Source organism: Acanthochromis polyacanthus, chromosome 1 (genome assembly GCF_021347895.1).
Source record: "Acanthochromis polyacanthus isolate Apoly-LR-REF ecotype Palm Island chromosome 1, KAUST_Apoly_ChrSc, whole genome shotgun sequence".
Lineage (NCBI taxonomy): Eukaryota > Metazoa > Chordata > Actinopteri > Pomacentridae > Acanthochromis > Acanthochromis polyacanthus.
Window position 1 is genome coordinate 29,766,976 of NC_067113.1, and position 18,784 is coordinate 29,785,759.

The window sequence follows — 18,784 nt, forward strand, 5'->3', positions numbered from 1 at the left end:
ATGGAGTGATGAGGTAGAGAGGGGGAAAAGCATACAGCAGCGCGTTTGGCCACGGGTGCGCCAACGCGTCCGCTCCCAGCGGCGCGTCCCGGTCTCGTAATGAGAAAAATAGGGGACACTGCGCGTTTTCGTGCGATGCGAAGAGGTCTACGGATGCTCGGCCGAATCTCTCCCACACCCGGAGAAGCACTTCGGGGTTCAGTTTCCACTCCCTGTACAAGGGATTCCCCCTGGAGAGTAAATCTGCCCCGCTGTTCAGTGCACCCGGAACGTGCGCCGCGCGTAATGATAACAGGTGCTCGCTGGTCCATAATAACAGACTCTGAGCTCGTCTGTGTAATTTTACAGAGTGATTGCCTCCCTCCCTGTTTATGTAGGCCACTGCTGTCGTGTTGTCCGCTCTGACCAGCACATGAAACTTCCCCAGGAGGGGCAGAAAATGACGAAGCGTCGGGGGCCAGGTCCCGTTCACTGACCTCTCCTCGAAAACCGCTCCCCACCCCGTTAACGAGGCATCGGTTGTAACGGTCTTCCTCATCACAACCGCTCCCAATGGGACGCCGGTAGTGAATATCCCCGGGTCTCTCCAGTGACGGTGAGCCAGGAGGCACTCCGGGGAAATCCTCACCATACGCCTGAGGTGACGTTGTGCGTCCAGACGCAGAGAGGATATCCAGCACTGAAAATCCCTTATTTTCAGCAGCCTGTGTAGAATGACAGATATTGATGACGCCATCAGCCCTGACAGCCAGAGACAGTCCCGTAATGACACTGAACTTCCCCGTCGAAATAAAGCCAGGTGTTGGCGAAATTTCTCCACCCGAGCATGGGACAGAAAACCCTGAAATGAAACAGAGTCTATTTCGAGGCCCAAATACTCGATCTTCTGAGTAGGAGACAAACAGCTCTTTAAGGGGTTTGTACTGAAGCCCAACCTGCTCAGCCTGTCTATCAGTCCCCGCGTATCCCTCTCTGCGTTCTCCTTGTTGGGAGCACAAAGGAGAAAATCGTCCAGATACACGAACACTTTGAGGCCCGATGCTCACATCGGGTTCAGGGCTGCTTCCACACATTTGCTGAAAACCCTCAGGGCTAGTGACAACCCGAAAGGCAGGGTCTGATACTCGTATGCCGTTTCCCTGAAAGCGAACCTGAGATATTTTCTGTGTGCGGGATATATGCTTCCATGAAAATAAGCGTCCTGCAGATCTACTGAAGTGAACCAGTCGCCTGGACGAATGGATCGGAACAGAACCTTGTGTGTGAGCATTTTGAATTTGTACTTTCGGAGGTGTAGATTGAGGCAACGCAGATCTAGGATCGGACGTAATGAACCTCCTTTCTTTGGAATGAGGAAATACTGGGAATAAAACCCCTGATTCCTCTCTCCCTCCGGTACAATGCGAATTGACCCTCGGCTTAATAGAGAAGATATTTCGCTCTCCAAAGCCTCCGCGGCTTCCCCCGTAGCTTCTGACATTAGCACACCGTTGAAGCGAGGCGGCTTCATTGCAAACTGCAGCCTGTTACCCTTGGTAACTGTTGTAAACACCCAGGGGTTCACTGCGCATGCGTGCCACTCCTCTGTGTTGACAGCAAGAGGGCCTGGTGGCCTGAAGCTTAACAATTGGAGTGCCTGTATAACCAGAGTGGCGACACGACGGGTCCAAAAAATTTTGGTCACGTGATGTATAGGTGACATTTTGTTTCCAATTCATGAACGCCGGGTTTCCTTTTAACGTTGTTTACACCGCAGAGTGTAATTCTAAGTCTTTTTTCGCTCCCTAAATACCAGAAAAATGATGGGCTGTTGTGCCTTTGGGTGCACAAATCGGTCAGAGAAGGGATCCCACATGTTTCGGTTTCCCAGTGATCCTGAAAGAAGGAAACTGTGGGAAAATAAAGTCCGGAGAGTGGGATGGAAACCGACTTCATCATGGTTTTTGTGCCAGGTTAGTCCCATGTATGTAATTTCATGTTATGATGTATGGGTGAATGACAGATAGAAAAGTTTGATGTGATTTTAGGCAGATGTGGTTATTTTGACTTTGACCATTTTCATGCATGGAGATGCATGAAATATGTGCAAACGTATTTTGCTAAATTCACCGAAGCTGCAAACTCGATGATAGCAACATTATACACCCAAGGAAAGCTTAGATTCTCATGAATCCGCTGGTATAAACCACTTTCAGATGTGATTACCAGAGCGGGTAATATAAACACATTTGTCCAACAAACAGCAAATAACGTAAACAGCACAACTCACCTTTGAAGGCTCAAAACTAGTCACAGATGAAAATATTCCACAAAAAACGGCCATAATCCAACCTTGGACATCCAGACAAAACAAGCCAGTAAAATATTTTGTCCAAAACATGTCTTGAAATCAGTAAGCAATCCACAAATGGCTAGTTTTCGTGAATGTGCACCTCGCGCTGCGCGTCCCATATTGAGTGAATGGAAACAAAATGGAGTCAAATCCCCAGTTGTCGCCACTCTGGTTATACAGGCACTCTATTAACAATGGACCAGCTGCGCCCTCTGGGGGAGACAGACTGTCCTGCACTTCTTGATTTCCATTTTTGTTTTGTGTTTGCTGCGCCCTCGGCTTTATGAATGAGCCTGGCTGCGACAGCCTGTTTTTTATTGAAAAACCATGAGAAGTGCTTAGTGTGAACATTGCACTTTTTCCCACTTCCCTTTGAACTGTCTCCGTGGAGCGACCAGGGGGGAAAAGAAACTGTGCACTGGGGGAACGAGTGCATATTTCTGTCTGTGAACGGGATGACCAAACGGGGCCGTTACACAGCGCTGACCGGAACATTGGTCCAAAACATCCATCCTCCATTTCTTGGGAGGAGAGGGAAACACGTGGTATGTTCCGTGGGGCTCAGAGAGTGCTGACTGCTGAGCCTCTGTTCCCGCGAACCACGACACCTAGGCCGACCATTTTTTCTTCCCGTCCGGGGGGCGGGACGGGCGGTTTGGATCGGTGCCTGGAGCAGCAGCTACAGCGGCAAAGGACTTTTTGGACCAGTGTTTTTGATGCTGAGCTCCGCGTTGGTGAGACGCTGGCTGCTCATACGTGCGTGGTCTGGGCTCCTTATAGCCGCTGCTGGGCACTCTCGCTGTAGCCGCAAATCCCTGGCGAGATGGCGGTGTGGGGCGAGAGGTAACCTTGCGAGGAAGGCAGAGGTCGAAGGCTTCTCCCTGCTTCTTCCTCAGGTCACTGGTTTGCTGCATGGCCGTGACAGCCTCCCCAAATAAGCCCTTAGCCCTTGACGGGTTAAAGGGAGCGTCAATATTGACCTGTTTTTCCTGGTCCGACAGGCTGGAGAGATTCAACCAGAGCGCTCTCTCCCCTGCCACTGCAAGCCCCATAACACGGCCGCAGCTTTGTGCCGCACCTCTAGAGACACGGAGAGTGAGGTCGGTGACAACACATATTTCCTCCCATATCTTGGGGCTTGGGGAGCCTTTATCCAGGAGGACCCCCATCTCCTGGAAAAGTTCAGCCTGGTAGGCTGTCAGCAGGGTGACAACATTAAGTTTTTCACTGACTGGGCTGCTGATTTGTACATCTTTTGGTACATGGAGGCAGAGAAGCGCTCCATCTTCCCCGGAAGGGTGGGACCCGCTGCAGTGAGCGCGGACCGGTGGCTGGGGTGGAGGTGAGAAGCCACCGCCTGCTCCACTGCCGGGGGATCTCCGAGGCCCCACTCCTCGCTGTCAGCTACCTCCAAGCTGGAGTAACCCTTGACGGGGACTCTGTGGTGAAACGGTTTGTCCCAAAACCGCTTCATCTCCTTCATGCATGCTGGGACGACGGGCATGACCTGTTTTTTTGACACTGGGCGAGAAGGCAGAATTTTGCCGTCGTATAGATCTCTTTCCTCGCCCTTGTCATCCGGTGATGCGGGCCAGTCTATACCCAGCCGGGATGCTGCCCGCTTACACACCTCATGCAGGTCGACCTCCGAGGGTGAAGAGGGGGGTTGGATTTCTCCGCTAACGGAGCTGCTGGGTCGGGATGCCAGAGTCGGGGGGAGGATTGCGTCCTCGTCATCCTCCTCGTTCTTGTTGTTAAGGAGGTCCAGGTTATCATCCTCCTCTCCGCCCCCCCTCCGTATTCGTCCTCCGAGTCGAGGAGCTGGTCGAACAGCGGAGGGAAATCCTCCACCGGGTGGTTAGCCCAGTCTATGTTAGCTGTAGCCGGCTTCGGCTTGGCGGCGCTATCAGAGAGGCAGGGGTCGGCTTTTGAACTGGCCGAGACCCTGAGGCGCCTCTCCAGGATCCTGGTTGGCATAGTGCTGCAGTGCTGGCAGCACTCGGAGTCTGCGAGTGACGCCTGAGCATGCTGCACTCCTATACAAGCAATACAGAGAGGATGTGGGCCTCTCCCTGAAATGCTAAAACCGCAAGAGGCCGGGCAAGGATGGGACTCGACGTCCTTCCCCTTGCCGCTAACCGTTGTCCCCTTAGAGGAAGCAGTAGCCATAGCCGACCCCGACGGTCAGTAATAAAACGCCACCACCCTAATACCTTAACGGTTAGCGTGATAAGCGAACAAAAACACACCCTTTCGCGACGAAAGCAGCGATAAAAGTGAATCCTGAAAGTGACTACCTTGATGGCGCGTCGGAAGAGCAGTTGAATGAAAACCCAACATCAGGACCTCTGAGGAGCTATGTGATGATCTTCACGTGGAAGAAACCGAGAATGGTGGGTGCAGCGCAGGGGCGCTTATAAGGGGGGCAGGCTGGCCCATACATCTCGAGATGATTGGTCTGTCATATGACAAACGTGGTGTCATTGGAGCTTCCATGATGGGTCACGCCAGAGGGCGTTTCCCATAGTGAGATACCGAGGGAGGTTTGAAAGAGAACCTTATAGGATCTTAATAATGTATTTTATGATGGGTTACTTTCTTGGTGCCAGTTGTAATCTTCTGGCTGTTGACTAAAGTGTTTTATGTTGTTTATATTGAGTCCTGTTCATTTGTTTGAATTAGTTTTCATTTTTTGATTAAATTAGACATTTATACTCTGTCTTTCTTCTTCTTCTGTTTCCTCTTCCCATGTTCTCCTTTTCTTCTCCTTCTCTTTCTTCTTCTCTTTCTCACTACTGCTACTACTACCGCTGCTGCTGCATGCTGTTCTGAAATTCTGGTTGGGTTTGATCAGTTGACGACTCCATTAAAGAACTTAAATGTTAAATTTGACATTCTACTGAACACCAGCGATATGACCAGTGGTAGTCGATGCTCTGATGTGTTTTAGGGCAGCAAAGTTCTGAAAGTTGCAATTTTTAGCTTTCATATTTCTTTTCAAGATGAAAACAGTAAAAATGTGATTAAATCTAGGTGGCTTTAACCTTTGTTGAGGGATGTAAAAGCCGCAATTTGCCTAAACCTTTTCTTGTCTTGTTTTATCTCCAGAGTTCTGTTATTGCTGCAGCAGGAAGGTCTGCGCCTGAGTGTCCAGCAGGTGATCGTCCAGCGATGCTGTGAGACTCTTCCTGTGTGGATCTCATGTCCGGGTGATGACGGAGTCTCCGGGAAAGACGACGGACCCTTCAGTGTCGCCAGTTTGTCTCTTCTGCTCCAACAACATGCTCAGGATCACGTGACGACTCTGGGAATCACAGAGTCTCAGTCTGACGTGAGTTCCGAGTCCGAAGTCTCAGTGGACGACCACTCAGCTTCCCCCACCAACCTCTCCACGTCTCCGCCATCCACCTCTTCATCCTCAAACTCCTTCCTCCTCACACCATCAGCCCTGTCTTTCCTGAAGTCTCGCTCTCCTTTACTGGCCCTGCTGGCCTGTCTGACGGCCTGTAAAGGAGAACCTGCTCGGGCACAACCCTCTGGCTGGTCCGGATACTTCCGCAGCGGCCGTAAAGAGGTCGTCCTGGATGGTGAGCAGATTTCAAGAGAAGCTGACAACCTCTTGAAGGAGTTCCCCATCCTGCGGTCTTTCCTTCAGACCATGGCTGAACCGGTGCTGGGAACCCCGTTAGGCGAAGACGAGGAGAGTTCTGCTGGTCTCGGATCAGTCATCTGTGGGAAACCTCTGGTCAGCCTCCTGCTCTCTGGGCCTCAGGAGGAGCTTTCTCAGGCTGCGGCTGCTGAGGCCTTCCAGAAAGCTCTGGCCTCCAGAGACCTGAGCCGAGCCCTCAGTCTGCTGGAGCTTTATGGGCAGGGCGGAAGCCAGGAGGGGGCGCTAAGAGACCGCTTACTGGCCTTTGCTGCTCTAGAGGGTGAGGAAAGATGTTTAAGTCAGCTTTATTACCAATTCTTCATAAACATACACAACCACTGAAAAGTTTGGGCTCAATTAGAAATGTCCCTATTTTTGAAAGAAAAGCATTTTTTTCAAAGAAGATAGCATTAAATGAATCAGAAATACAGTGTAAACACTGTTAATGTGCTAAATTGATCACACTTTAACACTGATTTTTAATGGAATATCTCCATAGGGTACAGAGGAACATTCCAGCAACCATCACTCCTGTGTTCTAATGCTAATTGTGTTAGCTAATTGTGTTGAAAGGCTCATTGATGATTAGAAAACCCTTGTGCTGTTATGTTAGCACATGAACTAAAGTGAATTTTCATGGAAAACATGAAAATGTCTTGTTGACCCCCAAACATTATCCATCACATATGTTTAGAAGTATCACACTTGGGACTTTAAACTTCAGATTGACTTTAAGAAAAATTATATCAAAACATCTATTTGCAATTAAATATTTTCCTCAAACTATTCAATTGTATTTTCATCTGTTTGTCTGCCAAAGCATGACATTTTTATTCACTTTTACCTCTAATAGAATCACCAGACAAACATTAATCAACTATTATTTGTTGGTATAAAATGTCCTATTTTCATTTGCTGCGTTCATCTGTTGAGATCTAAACCACATTTTCCAACAAATTTCACAATTTTGTCACGCAGAAATGATCAAATTTACAACAACGACACAGTTTCAGTGTTGCGTGTGTTTCAAATCTCACTCAGATGTTTATTGTTTATCTGATCGTCTGTGTTTAGATGGAGATGAAGGTATCGGCCATCTGTTCCGGGTGCAGGATGCCAACCTGCGAGCCCGAGTCGCCCTCCAGGCTCTGGAGCGATGGCCTCTGTCGTCCTGCCTGGAGCTGCTCGAGTTCTGCCTCAATGACTCCGACACAGAGCCCTCGCTGAAGACAGACCTGGAGCTCAAGAAGAAAGAACTGGACATCTACCACGCAGTAAAGCTGAATTTGATTACTTGTTTGTATTCTTGGGAGAAATGAATACATCTTAGTACAGTAAAACACGCCTCTGTAGTCCAGTGTACAGTGGGCTTGTGTAACCGATGCATGCCAGTACTTGACTTTACAGCTGAGGGAATTTACGACTTGGGCTGAGCTGTTTCTGCGTCTTTTGTAACACACTCCATATTTGACTTTTAATTGTCACTTGTCAAGCGTTTGTTCCTTCTTCTCTCCTTGCAGATGTTGAATTTACAGCCCCCGTTGCCGTGGGCCACGTGGCAGGAGCTGAGAACCAAATCCAAGACAGACTCTGAGAAAATGCTGTCTATGATCATGGAGGCAAAAGTAGGCACGGCGGATCTGCAGTGGTTCAGTCAAAACAGTAGCACATTATCTGAATAGTGTGGTGATTTTTATTTTATTTTCTATCTTTTTTGCAGGAGTTTGCTCTTTGTGCACAGTGGGTAGAGCTGTATCCCGTATCCAACCAGCTGAGACTGCAGCTGCAGACTGAACATTTGCTTCATCTGCTGGAGAAGGGGCAAACAGATGAAGCTTTTCAGGTCCGGAACACTTAAATTGTTGGGTTAAGATTCAAATCCTTTTTAGGCTGCACAAAACATTGTAGGACTAATGTGATTTGTGCATAAGTACCAAATATCCTTTAAATCTTCCACAAAACTCAAATTACACTGATTATCTCTATAGCCTTCTCACGATATGTTCTTCTTTTGCCTCGAGAAACCATACATCCTTGGAAATATTTCAACTTTTAAGAATATTTGTGCCCTCCTCAACCGCTGGGTGTGTTCTTCTCATTTTGTTAATTGTTTAGCTGCTCGAGGGTTTGTCAGATTTTGGCGTCGGTCTGGATGTTTGTGAGCGCGCTCTGGATCGGCGGCCCGGTTTGCCTGCCTGTCACTTCTTGGCCGACTACCTCACCATGCATTTCCAGATGCAGGTGTCTCCAGCACGTCGACGACACATTCATGCCCTCCATCTGGGCTCCAAGGTTTGTTTGTGTGCACGGTTACATAACATGACGATGGAAAGACAACATGGCATAACACTTGTTTTGGCAAAAACATACCTTTAATCTGTTGAAATTCAATTTAAATCTGCCTGTGATTAGTTGAAATTTTAGATTTTAAGGTCACTCAAAGGACAGGAAGTTTCTTTGTGCTTGCAAGAATGGTGGTTTCTCAACATTAGATGTAATTTCCTCTGAAATTCCCTTTTTTCATCTCAGCATCATGTCCGGTCTTGTGTATTTCTAGTAATTCTGATGTGGTAACTTTTTCCATCTCAAAATGATGTAATGGCAGAGAAGACAACAAGCACTTCCAACTTAGCTTCTGCTGAATCTGTAATAACAGGCTTCATTTAAGCAGCACTTTTCTTAACAATTCACAAAAGTGCTTTGTGAAATCATTAAAAACAACAAATAATCAGAGGAGAAAAATAAAAATGAAGTTAAATACACGCAGAAAATAACTGTTTCCAGGAAGGATTTAAAAAAATATATATCTATATTTGGTAAATCTCTTCCTACCCTCCTACTTCGAGTCCAAAGTAGTCACTAATTAGGCACTGGGAACAACCAGAACATCCTGGAAATCAGTCAAATGTGCTGATTTAAAATTAAAATACAGACAGACTCATCAGGGATTTGTAACTATAAATAATAATGAGGAGCCTTAAAAGTCATCCGCAACGTTTTACAATCGGTGTAAAAAATTAGAGGGAGACACGAAGACCATCATGGGAGAAACATGATCAGCCGCATTTTAAAGCAATTAAACACAATGAAGAAAAGCCAAAGACCTGTGTACAGATTCTGAAAATATGTGAAGAATATTTATCTGGTACAAGTTATATCGCCAAATGGTACTGCAAATCTAAAAACCTCCCAGAAATACCCACAGATGTGTGGACCTGATTGCTTTCAGTGGTTTTTAGATCACATTTACGTGCTTTTAACCATCCAGGACTATTAGTGCTGTTACCTATAAATTAATCTCGTCAAACATGTTGGTTTTTATAAGCTTTTTGTATGTAAATCCTCAGGCTCAGTCAGTGTGTTTCTCTCTCCAGGTGTTGCTGACTCTTCCCCCGGCTGCCAGGCAGGAATACTTTGCCCTGCTGTCGGACCCGCTGTTGATGCTGGAGCAGCTGCTGATGAACCTGAAGGTGGACTGGGTGGATGTGGCGGTTCAAACCCTGCGGAGCCTCCTGGTCGGTCAGGAAGCCGGATTTAACGCCGAGGACATCGATAAGCTGCTGGCGGACTACGCCTGCAAGGCCCTCGACTTCCCCTGCGCTCCCAGAGAGAGGTCTCGATCCGGTCAGTAGCGAGCCGACAACACAGAGAATACATCAGATATTTCAGTAGGTAATGCATATATTTGTGACACATTATTTTTTCCAGACTCTGTAATCAGCCTGCAGGAGACGCTGATGCAGTGTCCAGCTCAGGACAGCAGCTCCCTGATGTCCAGTCGAATTGAATCTCCATCATCCTCCGCAAGTGAGACACATGCTCATTAGTGATAATAATAAGCGAGTTCAGTTATTTCATGTGTTTTCTCGACTTACTTGTGTTTAATTTCCAGGCAGCACCCCGACACACACCTCCTCAATGAGCAGCTCAGACAGGGAAAGAGGCTCGGCAGGGAAGAAACGTCGCTCGTCCACAAAGTTCCAGCCTCCAGAGCAACCACCGGCCCGAAAAGACTGGGTCCCCGACACCCAGCAGGTCGTCTGCATGGTCTGCCAGAGGGAGAGGTTCACCATGGTGAGTGGGCGGAGCAGCCTGAGACTTTGTAAGGTTGTCACAAATTAAATAGAATTACTTGCAGATATGTAAATTTGATTTTATGTGCAAAAGTCCAGAAAAGCTGGTAGCACACCTGGTTGATTTGGGACTAAAAGTTGGATTGATTTCAAGCAATGGCAATTTGCTGCATGACATTCCCTCTCTATTCCTATCTGTCTTCAACTACAGCATAAAAATGCTCTCAAACAAAAATACCAAAAAGAAATTTCTCTTTGGGACAAAAAAAGCATTTCCTACTTTCAAAAAATAATCCTGAAAGACAAAAGTCCAAAGTAAAATTCCAGTTGATGTCAAATGAATTTTGTGTGTTTTATTTTCTCTTTTGTCTTTATGATGCTGTGAAATGATTGTAATAAATCAACTACATTTTTATAAAATGGCAAGAATTATGAAATACCTTAAAATTGCAAATCCAAATGAAAGGGAAAAACAAAACTGTGATTTAATCGTTATTTGTGCTCTTTGCTTTTAGTTCAACAGACGGCATCACTGTCGGAGATGCGGCCGTCTGGTTTGTCACGCCTGTTCTGAGAAGAAGATGCCCATTGAAGGATGTCCAGGAGACGAAGTCAGAGTCTGTGATCAGTGTTACGCCTACTTTCACCCAGAGTAAGAGCCTTTAGAATGAAAGATTCTTGTTTATAATAGAAACATTAGAAGACGTGCGGCCTGAATAAATCCAAATATGTTAGCAACCAGAGGGCAGTATAGGAATGACATGAATGCGGTTAGGGAGGTAGGTTGAGTCTAAAGTCCCAGTTTTAACAGGCCTTTAACCTGCTTCATCACCATGGTAACCAATGCTGCACAGCTGAGTTGCTGTAAAGGTTGTGTCCAGAGTTTGGGTTTAAATCAGCTGTAAGAAGCTGTTAGTTGAGGGCATGTGTTGTATCTGCAAACCTGTTGAGCTGAACCTTAGAAATTCCACCAATTACAGCTGTGAAGTTACAGCGGGACGGCTGTATGCATTGTGTTGCCATGGAAACCTACACACATTCAGTCGACGATGCAGAAAACGCCTAAATATGTTTTTATATTTGGTCCTGGTGGGCTGCCAGGTCTGCTTTAACCTGCTGTTACTGCAGCTAGCAGAACACATGAGAAAATGGACTGTTTGGTATTTATCACAGAGGATATCCAATTAATAACATTAAATTCACTTTGAGATCCAAATGCACTTCTTGAGTATCATGTTTAAATGATAAAGTTTAATATTGACTGCATTTAGAGTCACTGTGTGGTGAAACACATAAATGTTAACTTACATGATTAACAGTTTTCTACCACCGTTCCTCTCTTGCATCATCTTTTAATTAACAGTGCTTTTTCTGTAATAAAGGTTTCATATTCTTTATATCTGTGGATTCTAACAACTTGTTCCTCTTTATCGAGCCAGCTTCCATAAAGAAGGGATAGTTGTGTCAAACATGCTTCCTAGTACATTTCTCGGGGCTTGAATTAGTTTTACACTGACGTCTGAGCTTAAAAACAGTCATAAAATTTGTTGTATTGTGTAAATAATCCCTATTTATCACAAGATGTAAGTAATGTTGAATACATATAAATATGAAATTTATTGCAAAACTAATTCAGTTCAGTTTTATTTATATTGTGCCAATTACAGGTCATATTGTCTCAAACAATATTGTAACAAACAATAAGAAAAGAATATAAAAAAAAGCAAAACTAAATTGAAATTTCCTTGTGTTTTATTCTATTTGTAGCTCCGACGATGAGCAGGAACCAGCTGAAGGTAAAATAATTCATGCTTTCATCTTCTTCTTTTTTGCTGTATTAGAGCATCAGAATGCATTTAATTTGTTGGAAAAGTAGCATGTAGGAACTTCATCTCCTCTAAAATCTTGATAAAGGCACATATCCCTGCTGAGTAGAGGTTTTAATGCTGAACTTTCCTTCTGTGTTTCTCTGCTTTTCTGCTTTTGTCCAGTGGCTGGTAGTCCTGTCGTCACAGAGTCGACTCTGGACGGGATGTTGCATCTGCCTGAAGTGGTCCAACGACAATTTCAGCTCAGCTCAGACTCTGCAGAGAACCAGCTGCTGCGGAGCGAATTCTACTACGAACAGGTCTGCGTTTGTACATTTATTATTACTCTGGACCTTTGTGCATTTTACCTTTTCAAGTTCATCATCTGCAGGTGTCTTTCATTAGACTTAATAAAACCTTTATGTTGAATTTAAACCTTGTATGGTTTCCTTTTTCGTCTTTGGCTGTGACAGAATGAAACTCTCTGTAATTGAGTTTGGTACAGGAAGCTACGCTGCTATTCAGGCTGTGTTTTTGTGGAATTAACTCAGTCAGAACTTTCAAATTTAACTTTAAATCATGAAGCTGTTTTGATCCAACCTGCAGGCTCCCAGCGCCTACCTCTGCGTGGCCATTTTGTCTCTGCACAGCGACCAAACAGCCTGCGGTCACCAGCTCATCGGCCACTGCCGCTCTTTATCTCGTAACCTGAACAACCCGGAGGTGGACGCCTGCCTGCTCACCGACATCATGAAGCAGCTGCTGTTCAGCGCCAAGCTGATGTTTGTTAAAGTCGGCCGCAGCCAGGATCTCGCCTTGTGTGACAGGTCAGATTTAGTCACTTTAGGTGTGAAAAAACAAAAATAATTTGTGTTTTTTAGTTGCACTTGTTGTCTCTAAGTTCTGGATGTAATGTGGTGTACTTCTCCGCTGTACTCTTAAGAAAAGTCAGCTACACTGTATGGAAATCAGCTTTATTGTGTTTCAGAGAACAGGATTGCCCAAAAAAAACCCAAGGAAAAAATTCTGCTTTACTCCTAAAACTTCCTTAATATCAAAAACAAACGTTAATCAGAAGACAGGACTCTATCCTCAGCTTCTAAACCAGTAAACCTGAGAAAACTTGGAAACAAGAAAGGTTTCTCACTCCTGCTCAACTGCTAAATGCTCATATATACAATTATTCACCAAAATCAGGGAATAAACAAGCTCAGCAAGTCTCTCTCTTTAAATGAAAATCTTCATCTGAGGCAACAAAAGAGGGGTCAGTTTCAGTGTATTTGACTGCTTCCTGCCATTATTTTTAATTGTTTTACTGTAAATATAGTTGTTTTTTTGGCCATTTTACCTCATTTAAGAGTCAGTTGAGGAGCACAGAAAACAGAAAGCGTCACACTGACAAAACAAACTCCTGACCTGTAGCGTCTTGTGTTCATTGTTACAAAGCTGTTCCTCCAGATGTTTTCGTAAACACCCCACACACCCACTCCAGTATTCTCTTATGAAACTGATCTGTCAGGCTGAAATTTATTGCCTCTATTCAGGGAACTATGTTACAGCATCGAACTCTGTTAATTAATATGCTCGTGTCACACCTATGAGTTGTTTAACCAAAACAGGGAGAGTTGGGGAGCTGTAGGTCAGACGCTGAGCTAGTCTGTGGATCATATGAAGAGCTTGGGAATGTGAATAATCTTCTAATTTCTGTTTCGTCCCTATCAAATCCCCTGAAAAGTGTTTTTACTCGAACAGGTGACCTTAAAACCAAAACAATGAAGTTAAAAGATGCTAAACTGCTCTGTAAAGCTGCGGAGGTAGATCATTCTCACATGTGGGAGGTTTGTCCAAGTCTGTCCCGATTCGATACAATCTCTCAGCTTCAGCTTATAAATATAAATCTGACCTTAAAAGCTTATTTCATTCTTTTCAAACCAGCCAGTCATTGGCCACACATCTATCTGAGCTGCTCAGTAACTGATGGGGACTAGAAGCTTCTCTGTGCACAGCTGTCTTTTTGCATCTATAGATGTTTGTGAGGCGTTCAGGGAACATTTGTAAATTGTAGCGCCTGTCCAAACATGTGAAGCATTTAGGGAAGCATCTTTACATTTCAACGAAAGCAACCAAAGCCTGGTAAGAACAGGGTTTTTGTTGTCTGAGTATTGACGTATAGAAAATCTCAATACCGCTAAGAAACTGCGATTGGTGCGTTTTTAGCACAGTTAAATGATTCAGCATTATGACAGCTGCAAATTATAGCCGTGAGAAAATATTATACAGTTTATCACTGCTTATAATGCAACCTTGGAACCATTGGCTAGTTTAAATGCCAGATCATGCTTATGAAGAACAAGTAAAATACAACATTTTTCTGCACCTTAATTATTGCTTATAGTCATTTCCATTAAGTGATTAAATTATAAAAAACTAATGCTTAATGTATTCTTCTGCACTAACAGGTGCAATATAAAATGCTGTGTTCTGGTTCACCTACGTTAAAAGGTTACGCCTACTTGCTGCCTTCATGTAAGAAGTCGTATGACTGAAGGCAGCTGTAAATATATACGTGCTTCTGTAGGGGTAGTTGTTGGGCTGTAACTCACCACAGGACTCAAATTACGGCGTGACCTCCATTAGATGCAAACTTAGAAGTGTGCTTAAAGGAGGGCAAAAGAATTAGAGCCAAAAAATGTCATTGCAGGTGGGTTTGAAAGGTAAGAGGGATTTATTTTAGATGGCTAGAGTCATTAAAAAACACTCCAACTCATGTCCGATTGTGCTTTGTGTGTTTTTTAATGTCTCGAGTCCGCTAATTTGAAAGCGTTTTTGCTTTATGAACCCACTTTGAGTGCCTGAACCTAGATTTTATTATTAATTTTTTTTTTTAAATTTGAATTATTTTGCTCTCCTTTATCCTTATTCTTCTCATGAGCATGCATGGTCAATATGTCGCCTCTGTTTGCTTTAGATCTTTGTTCGTCTCTTTAACAGATTTTTCTCTGTTTCGCTTCTTCCTCTTTTATTTATCCTCTACATCCACAGTTACACCAGTAAAGTCGACGTTCTTAAGATTCTAGTGACGGCCAATTACAAATATATTCCCTCTCTGGACGACATTCTGGAGACTGCTGCCGTCACGCGCCTCCGTAATCAGCTGCTGGAAGCTGAATACTACCAGCTAGCAGTGGAGGTGAGACTCTCTCTTATTCATAAATAAATGCAAATTCCCAGAAAGTTAAATTCCGTAGCTGTAATCGGTTTCTCTGCTTCGCTAGGTGTCCACTAAGAGCGGCCTGGACCCTAGCGGTGTGTGGCAGGCCTGGGGATTGGCGTTGCTGAAGGCAGGAATCCTTTCAGCGGCCAGGGAGAAGTTCACTCGCTGCCTGAAGCCCCCGGTGGACCGAAACCAGCTCAGCCAGGGTCCTTCACTGCTGCAGGAGGTCGTCCAGCACCTGGAGACCACAGTGAGGCCCAGTCAAGCCACGGTAAGGAAGATATTGACATGTTTTCACTTTGTGTTCGATCCAAACAGCGTTTATAAATGCAGTGGGAGACATAAAATACTATAGTAATTGATCTCACAAGTTTCTGTCCTCTTTGGCACGTTTTTAAACATTTTTTTTTACTGTATTGTAAAAGTTTAGATAGATAGATACTTTATTTATTGTATCCGGCAGCTCATATGAAACACCTAAAAAAAACACATAAAAACATAAAAAGGGCAACCGAGTTGAATTTATAGGTACAAATTAATAAGTGCAAGTGTGCATGTGCAATGGGGGGAGCTATGAGGAGTTATGTAGTCTGATGGCTGAAGGGATGAAGGATCGCCTGAAGCGCTCCGTCCTACAGGGCATTAAAAGCAGACGGTCGCTGCGGCTGCTCTTTTGTCCGGAGACAGTACTGTACAGAGGATGGTTGGGATTTGTCAGGATGCTCTGCACCTTGCCCCTCATGCGTCTCTCAGCTGCTGTCCCTACTGTAGCTTGATATGTTGCATAATTTCCAAGTTAATTTAGAAAATGTGCATGCTTGTCGATACGCTTTCAGCACATTTTTTCACACATTGAAATTTGTATTTGTTGCTGTTTGAATGACAGTATCTCAGGAACTATTAAAGATAAAAACTTGAGATTTTCATTCTTATTTCTCATCATGTCATTGATTCAGAATCTGTAATATTGGACTTGTAGATCAAATCATCTGTGATTACGGGTGAGATGAAGTATGAAAAAAATTCAGCTGTCATAAAAAGTCCCATGTTTGAGCTCACATTAAGCCCTGATAATGCAGAAGTTAACTAGGGATATTTTCTGAACCACATGTAGCTGCCTGTCACAATAATACACAACTAGAAATATAGAATGCTTTTAATTTTGAAAGACAAAAATGAAACCAAAGTTATTTTAACTGAGCAGGTATAACACGTTGAATTACCAAAACTACAACATTGCTAGATATCCTATCTAAAAATTCAGTGATGACATTTTAAATATCTATAGTTTATGATGAAAAAAATACATTTCAGGCAAACTGCAGATTGCTGGGCAGAGGGCCCTGATGATTTGAAATTGGAGGAGAAAAAATTGAGGAAATCATCCTGCACTAACTTTAATTCATGCTCCATCAGCTCCACCATAATTCCTAAATACTGTTATATATTCAGATTAACACTTTTCACACAGGCTTCAAGAATCTGATCTATCTAATCTAATGTTCAAATACTGAAGTGCAACAATGAACGTACTCTTGCATTTAGAGAACTTTTAACCCACCCAGTTCATCCTCCTTTAAAATGTTTTGTGCAGTTCCTTATATAGAAACCAAAAAATGTGTGTGCATGCTTGCTTTGTAAATCTATTCATGAACATTAAGCCACCAGTGCATCACAAAAACTAGAACTTGGAGATGTTGAGAAGTTTATTTAGCGAACTATAATTTAGTAACTTACCCAAATAATTTCCTTTGACACACTCTGAAGAAATTACAGCAAACCAATTCCATCTAAAAGCGATATATAGCCATATAAAGTGCTTGTCAGTTCATATCCTTTCAGCTGTGCCATGTTGTCCAAACATACAGAAACGGAGAGGTCACATAGAGTCACTCCCCCGACAGAATGTGCTGGACAGTTTCACCTCCTGTTCTGCTACATGACACCTCAGGAATCCTCCCACGTTATCGCTCACGCCAAGGGGAAGCCAGCAGGTTCTAGCATGTGTGGCACTCCGTGTATGAGCCGGGGTTATTTTGGAGCTTCCACACTGAATGAGACCTCTGATGAACTTTTGTGTCCTTTAGAAACTGTGTGTGGTTCAGTGACGCTTGCATGTATTGTTCTTTGGATAGAAGCACGTGTGATGGTTTTATTTAGAGCGTCAAACACTTTCTTATCCACTGATTTGTTCCTTTTTTGCAAAGATTTATGGTGGAAATGTCTTTATTTATGTAAACAAAAACACAATATTCAGGCACCAAGTGACAAAACATAATAAGATGGAATATATATGGGTCTGGTTATGTTTTCTACTATATGTTCATGGTTGTATGAGCTCATAATTTATATTTTGGGAGTTATAAAAGACCCAAAGCTAAAGGAAAAAGACTCCTGGGTCGCTTCAAAAAATTTGCACCTAAGAATAAAAAAACCACTAGCCTAGCGGCGCTAGACAACCCATGGCAATGAATTTAATTCTCTGCCAGGGTGGGTCTAGTTACCCTCGGTAAGTCTCGAGGTTGGATGCTCCTAAAACTGGCCGGACGAATCACCATGAAGTGTAGAGTCAGAGGCACGACGATTCTGACAGAAACAACCGGAAACAACTAGCCTAGCCGCGCTAGACAACCCACGGCAACGAATTTAATTCTCTGCCAGGGTCGACAACAAAAACGACAACAGTCGTTGTGCTCCATTAGCACCGACTCTGAATAATCTTTCTGTTAACATGTCTGTAACATACTTGAGCTTCACCCATTGACTGTATAAATAAGGCTTCACCGAACTCCTGCATCCTCTGATTTCTGGCGCTCTAGGAGCCTATTCGTTGTGTTGATTGGTTGTATACCTACCCAATTGCTGCAGAGTGATTTGATAGACAACCTTTTAGCCCGCCTCCCTCCCTGTCAAGCGTGCCTAGACTCTTGCGTCTTCAGAGCATGGGTCTAGCGCAGCTAGGCTAAAAAACCATTTCAGTAGATTTAATGTTAAATTCGAATGAATGACAACATGTGCACATATAAATTAATGATTGTTTGTGTTTTCTGTGTCCATCAGCCCTTTGATGAAGACATTCTGGCTCCTTTACGGGAGCTGGAGGACGCCCTGAACGATGTCGCTCCTGTGGATCGGTCAGAGTCTCCGACGAAGAGCAACAGCTTCCACCAGGAGTGTCTTTACTACCTGAACACGTACGGGACTCACCTGGCGCTCATCAGCTTCTACATGCGCCACGACGGTATGAAAGAAGCTCTGACGTACCTGATTAACAAGGTGAGGCTTAGACTGGTGGATTTGCAACTTTTTTGAAGGCATTTTATGTGGAGTTTTTTTGAAACTCTAAGTTGTTTCTAAGCATTTTTTTTTTCTTTGCTTCTGTTACATTTTTACTCGCTGTGGACTCATTTTTCACCACAATATACAGTCCTGCATCTCTATGGAAACAACACAACCATGACTAGAAAGAGAAAGAACTCATTAATGTCTTCTGTGCAGTGTGGCTTGTTACTAGGTATAGACATTATAACGTAGTTAGAATATTGTATATCATAAGAAAAATGGTGCATTTTTTGCTAAAAACCTGGCATCAACAGTTTTATTAACACTTAAAAGAAATTACTCTGACTTCTACAATTTAGTTAAATATTTGCACATCAGTATTTCCTTTTTCCTCAACTCTGCAGTTCACCAGGAGAGTAAAATATT

The 18,784-nt window shown here is 43.9% G+C and overlaps 1 protein-coding gene across 2 annotated transcripts in view; it reads left to right on the forward strand.

The window, feature by feature from the left end:
- The window catches only part of zfyve26 (zinc finger, FYVE domain containing 26), a 46,980-nt gene that overhangs the window by 21,568 nt on the left and 6,628 nt on the right, over positions 1 to 18,784 (forward strand). For both annotated transcript variants that reach the window (XM_051957262.1, XM_051957265.1), the window contains exons 21-35: positions 5,441 to 6,261; positions 7,056 to 7,255; positions 7,502 to 7,606; positions 7,702 to 7,824; positions 8,097 to 8,273; positions 9,356 to 9,605; positions 9,690 to 9,788; positions 9,874 to 10,055; positions 10,570 to 10,706; positions 11,822 to 11,850; positions 12,046 to 12,182; positions 12,469 to 12,689; positions 14,905 to 15,052; positions 15,138 to 15,347; positions 18,137 to 18,352. In XM_051957262.1, coding sequence (XP_051813222.1) covers positions 5,441 to 6,261; positions 7,056 to 7,255; positions 7,502 to 7,606; positions 7,702 to 7,824; positions 8,097 to 8,273; positions 9,356 to 9,605; positions 9,690 to 9,788; positions 9,874 to 10,055; positions 10,570 to 10,706; positions 11,822 to 11,850; positions 12,046 to 12,182; positions 12,469 to 12,689; positions 14,905 to 15,052; positions 15,138 to 15,347; positions 18,137 to 18,352 — 3,055 coding nt within the window. The remainder of the gene's footprint in view (positions 1 to 5,440; positions 6,262 to 7,055; positions 7,256 to 7,501; positions 7,607 to 7,701; positions 7,825 to 8,096; positions 8,274 to 9,355; positions 9,606 to 9,689; positions 9,789 to 9,873; positions 10,056 to 10,569; positions 10,707 to 11,821; positions 11,851 to 12,045; positions 12,183 to 12,468; positions 12,690 to 14,904; positions 15,053 to 15,137; positions 15,348 to 18,136; positions 18,353 to 18,784) is intronic.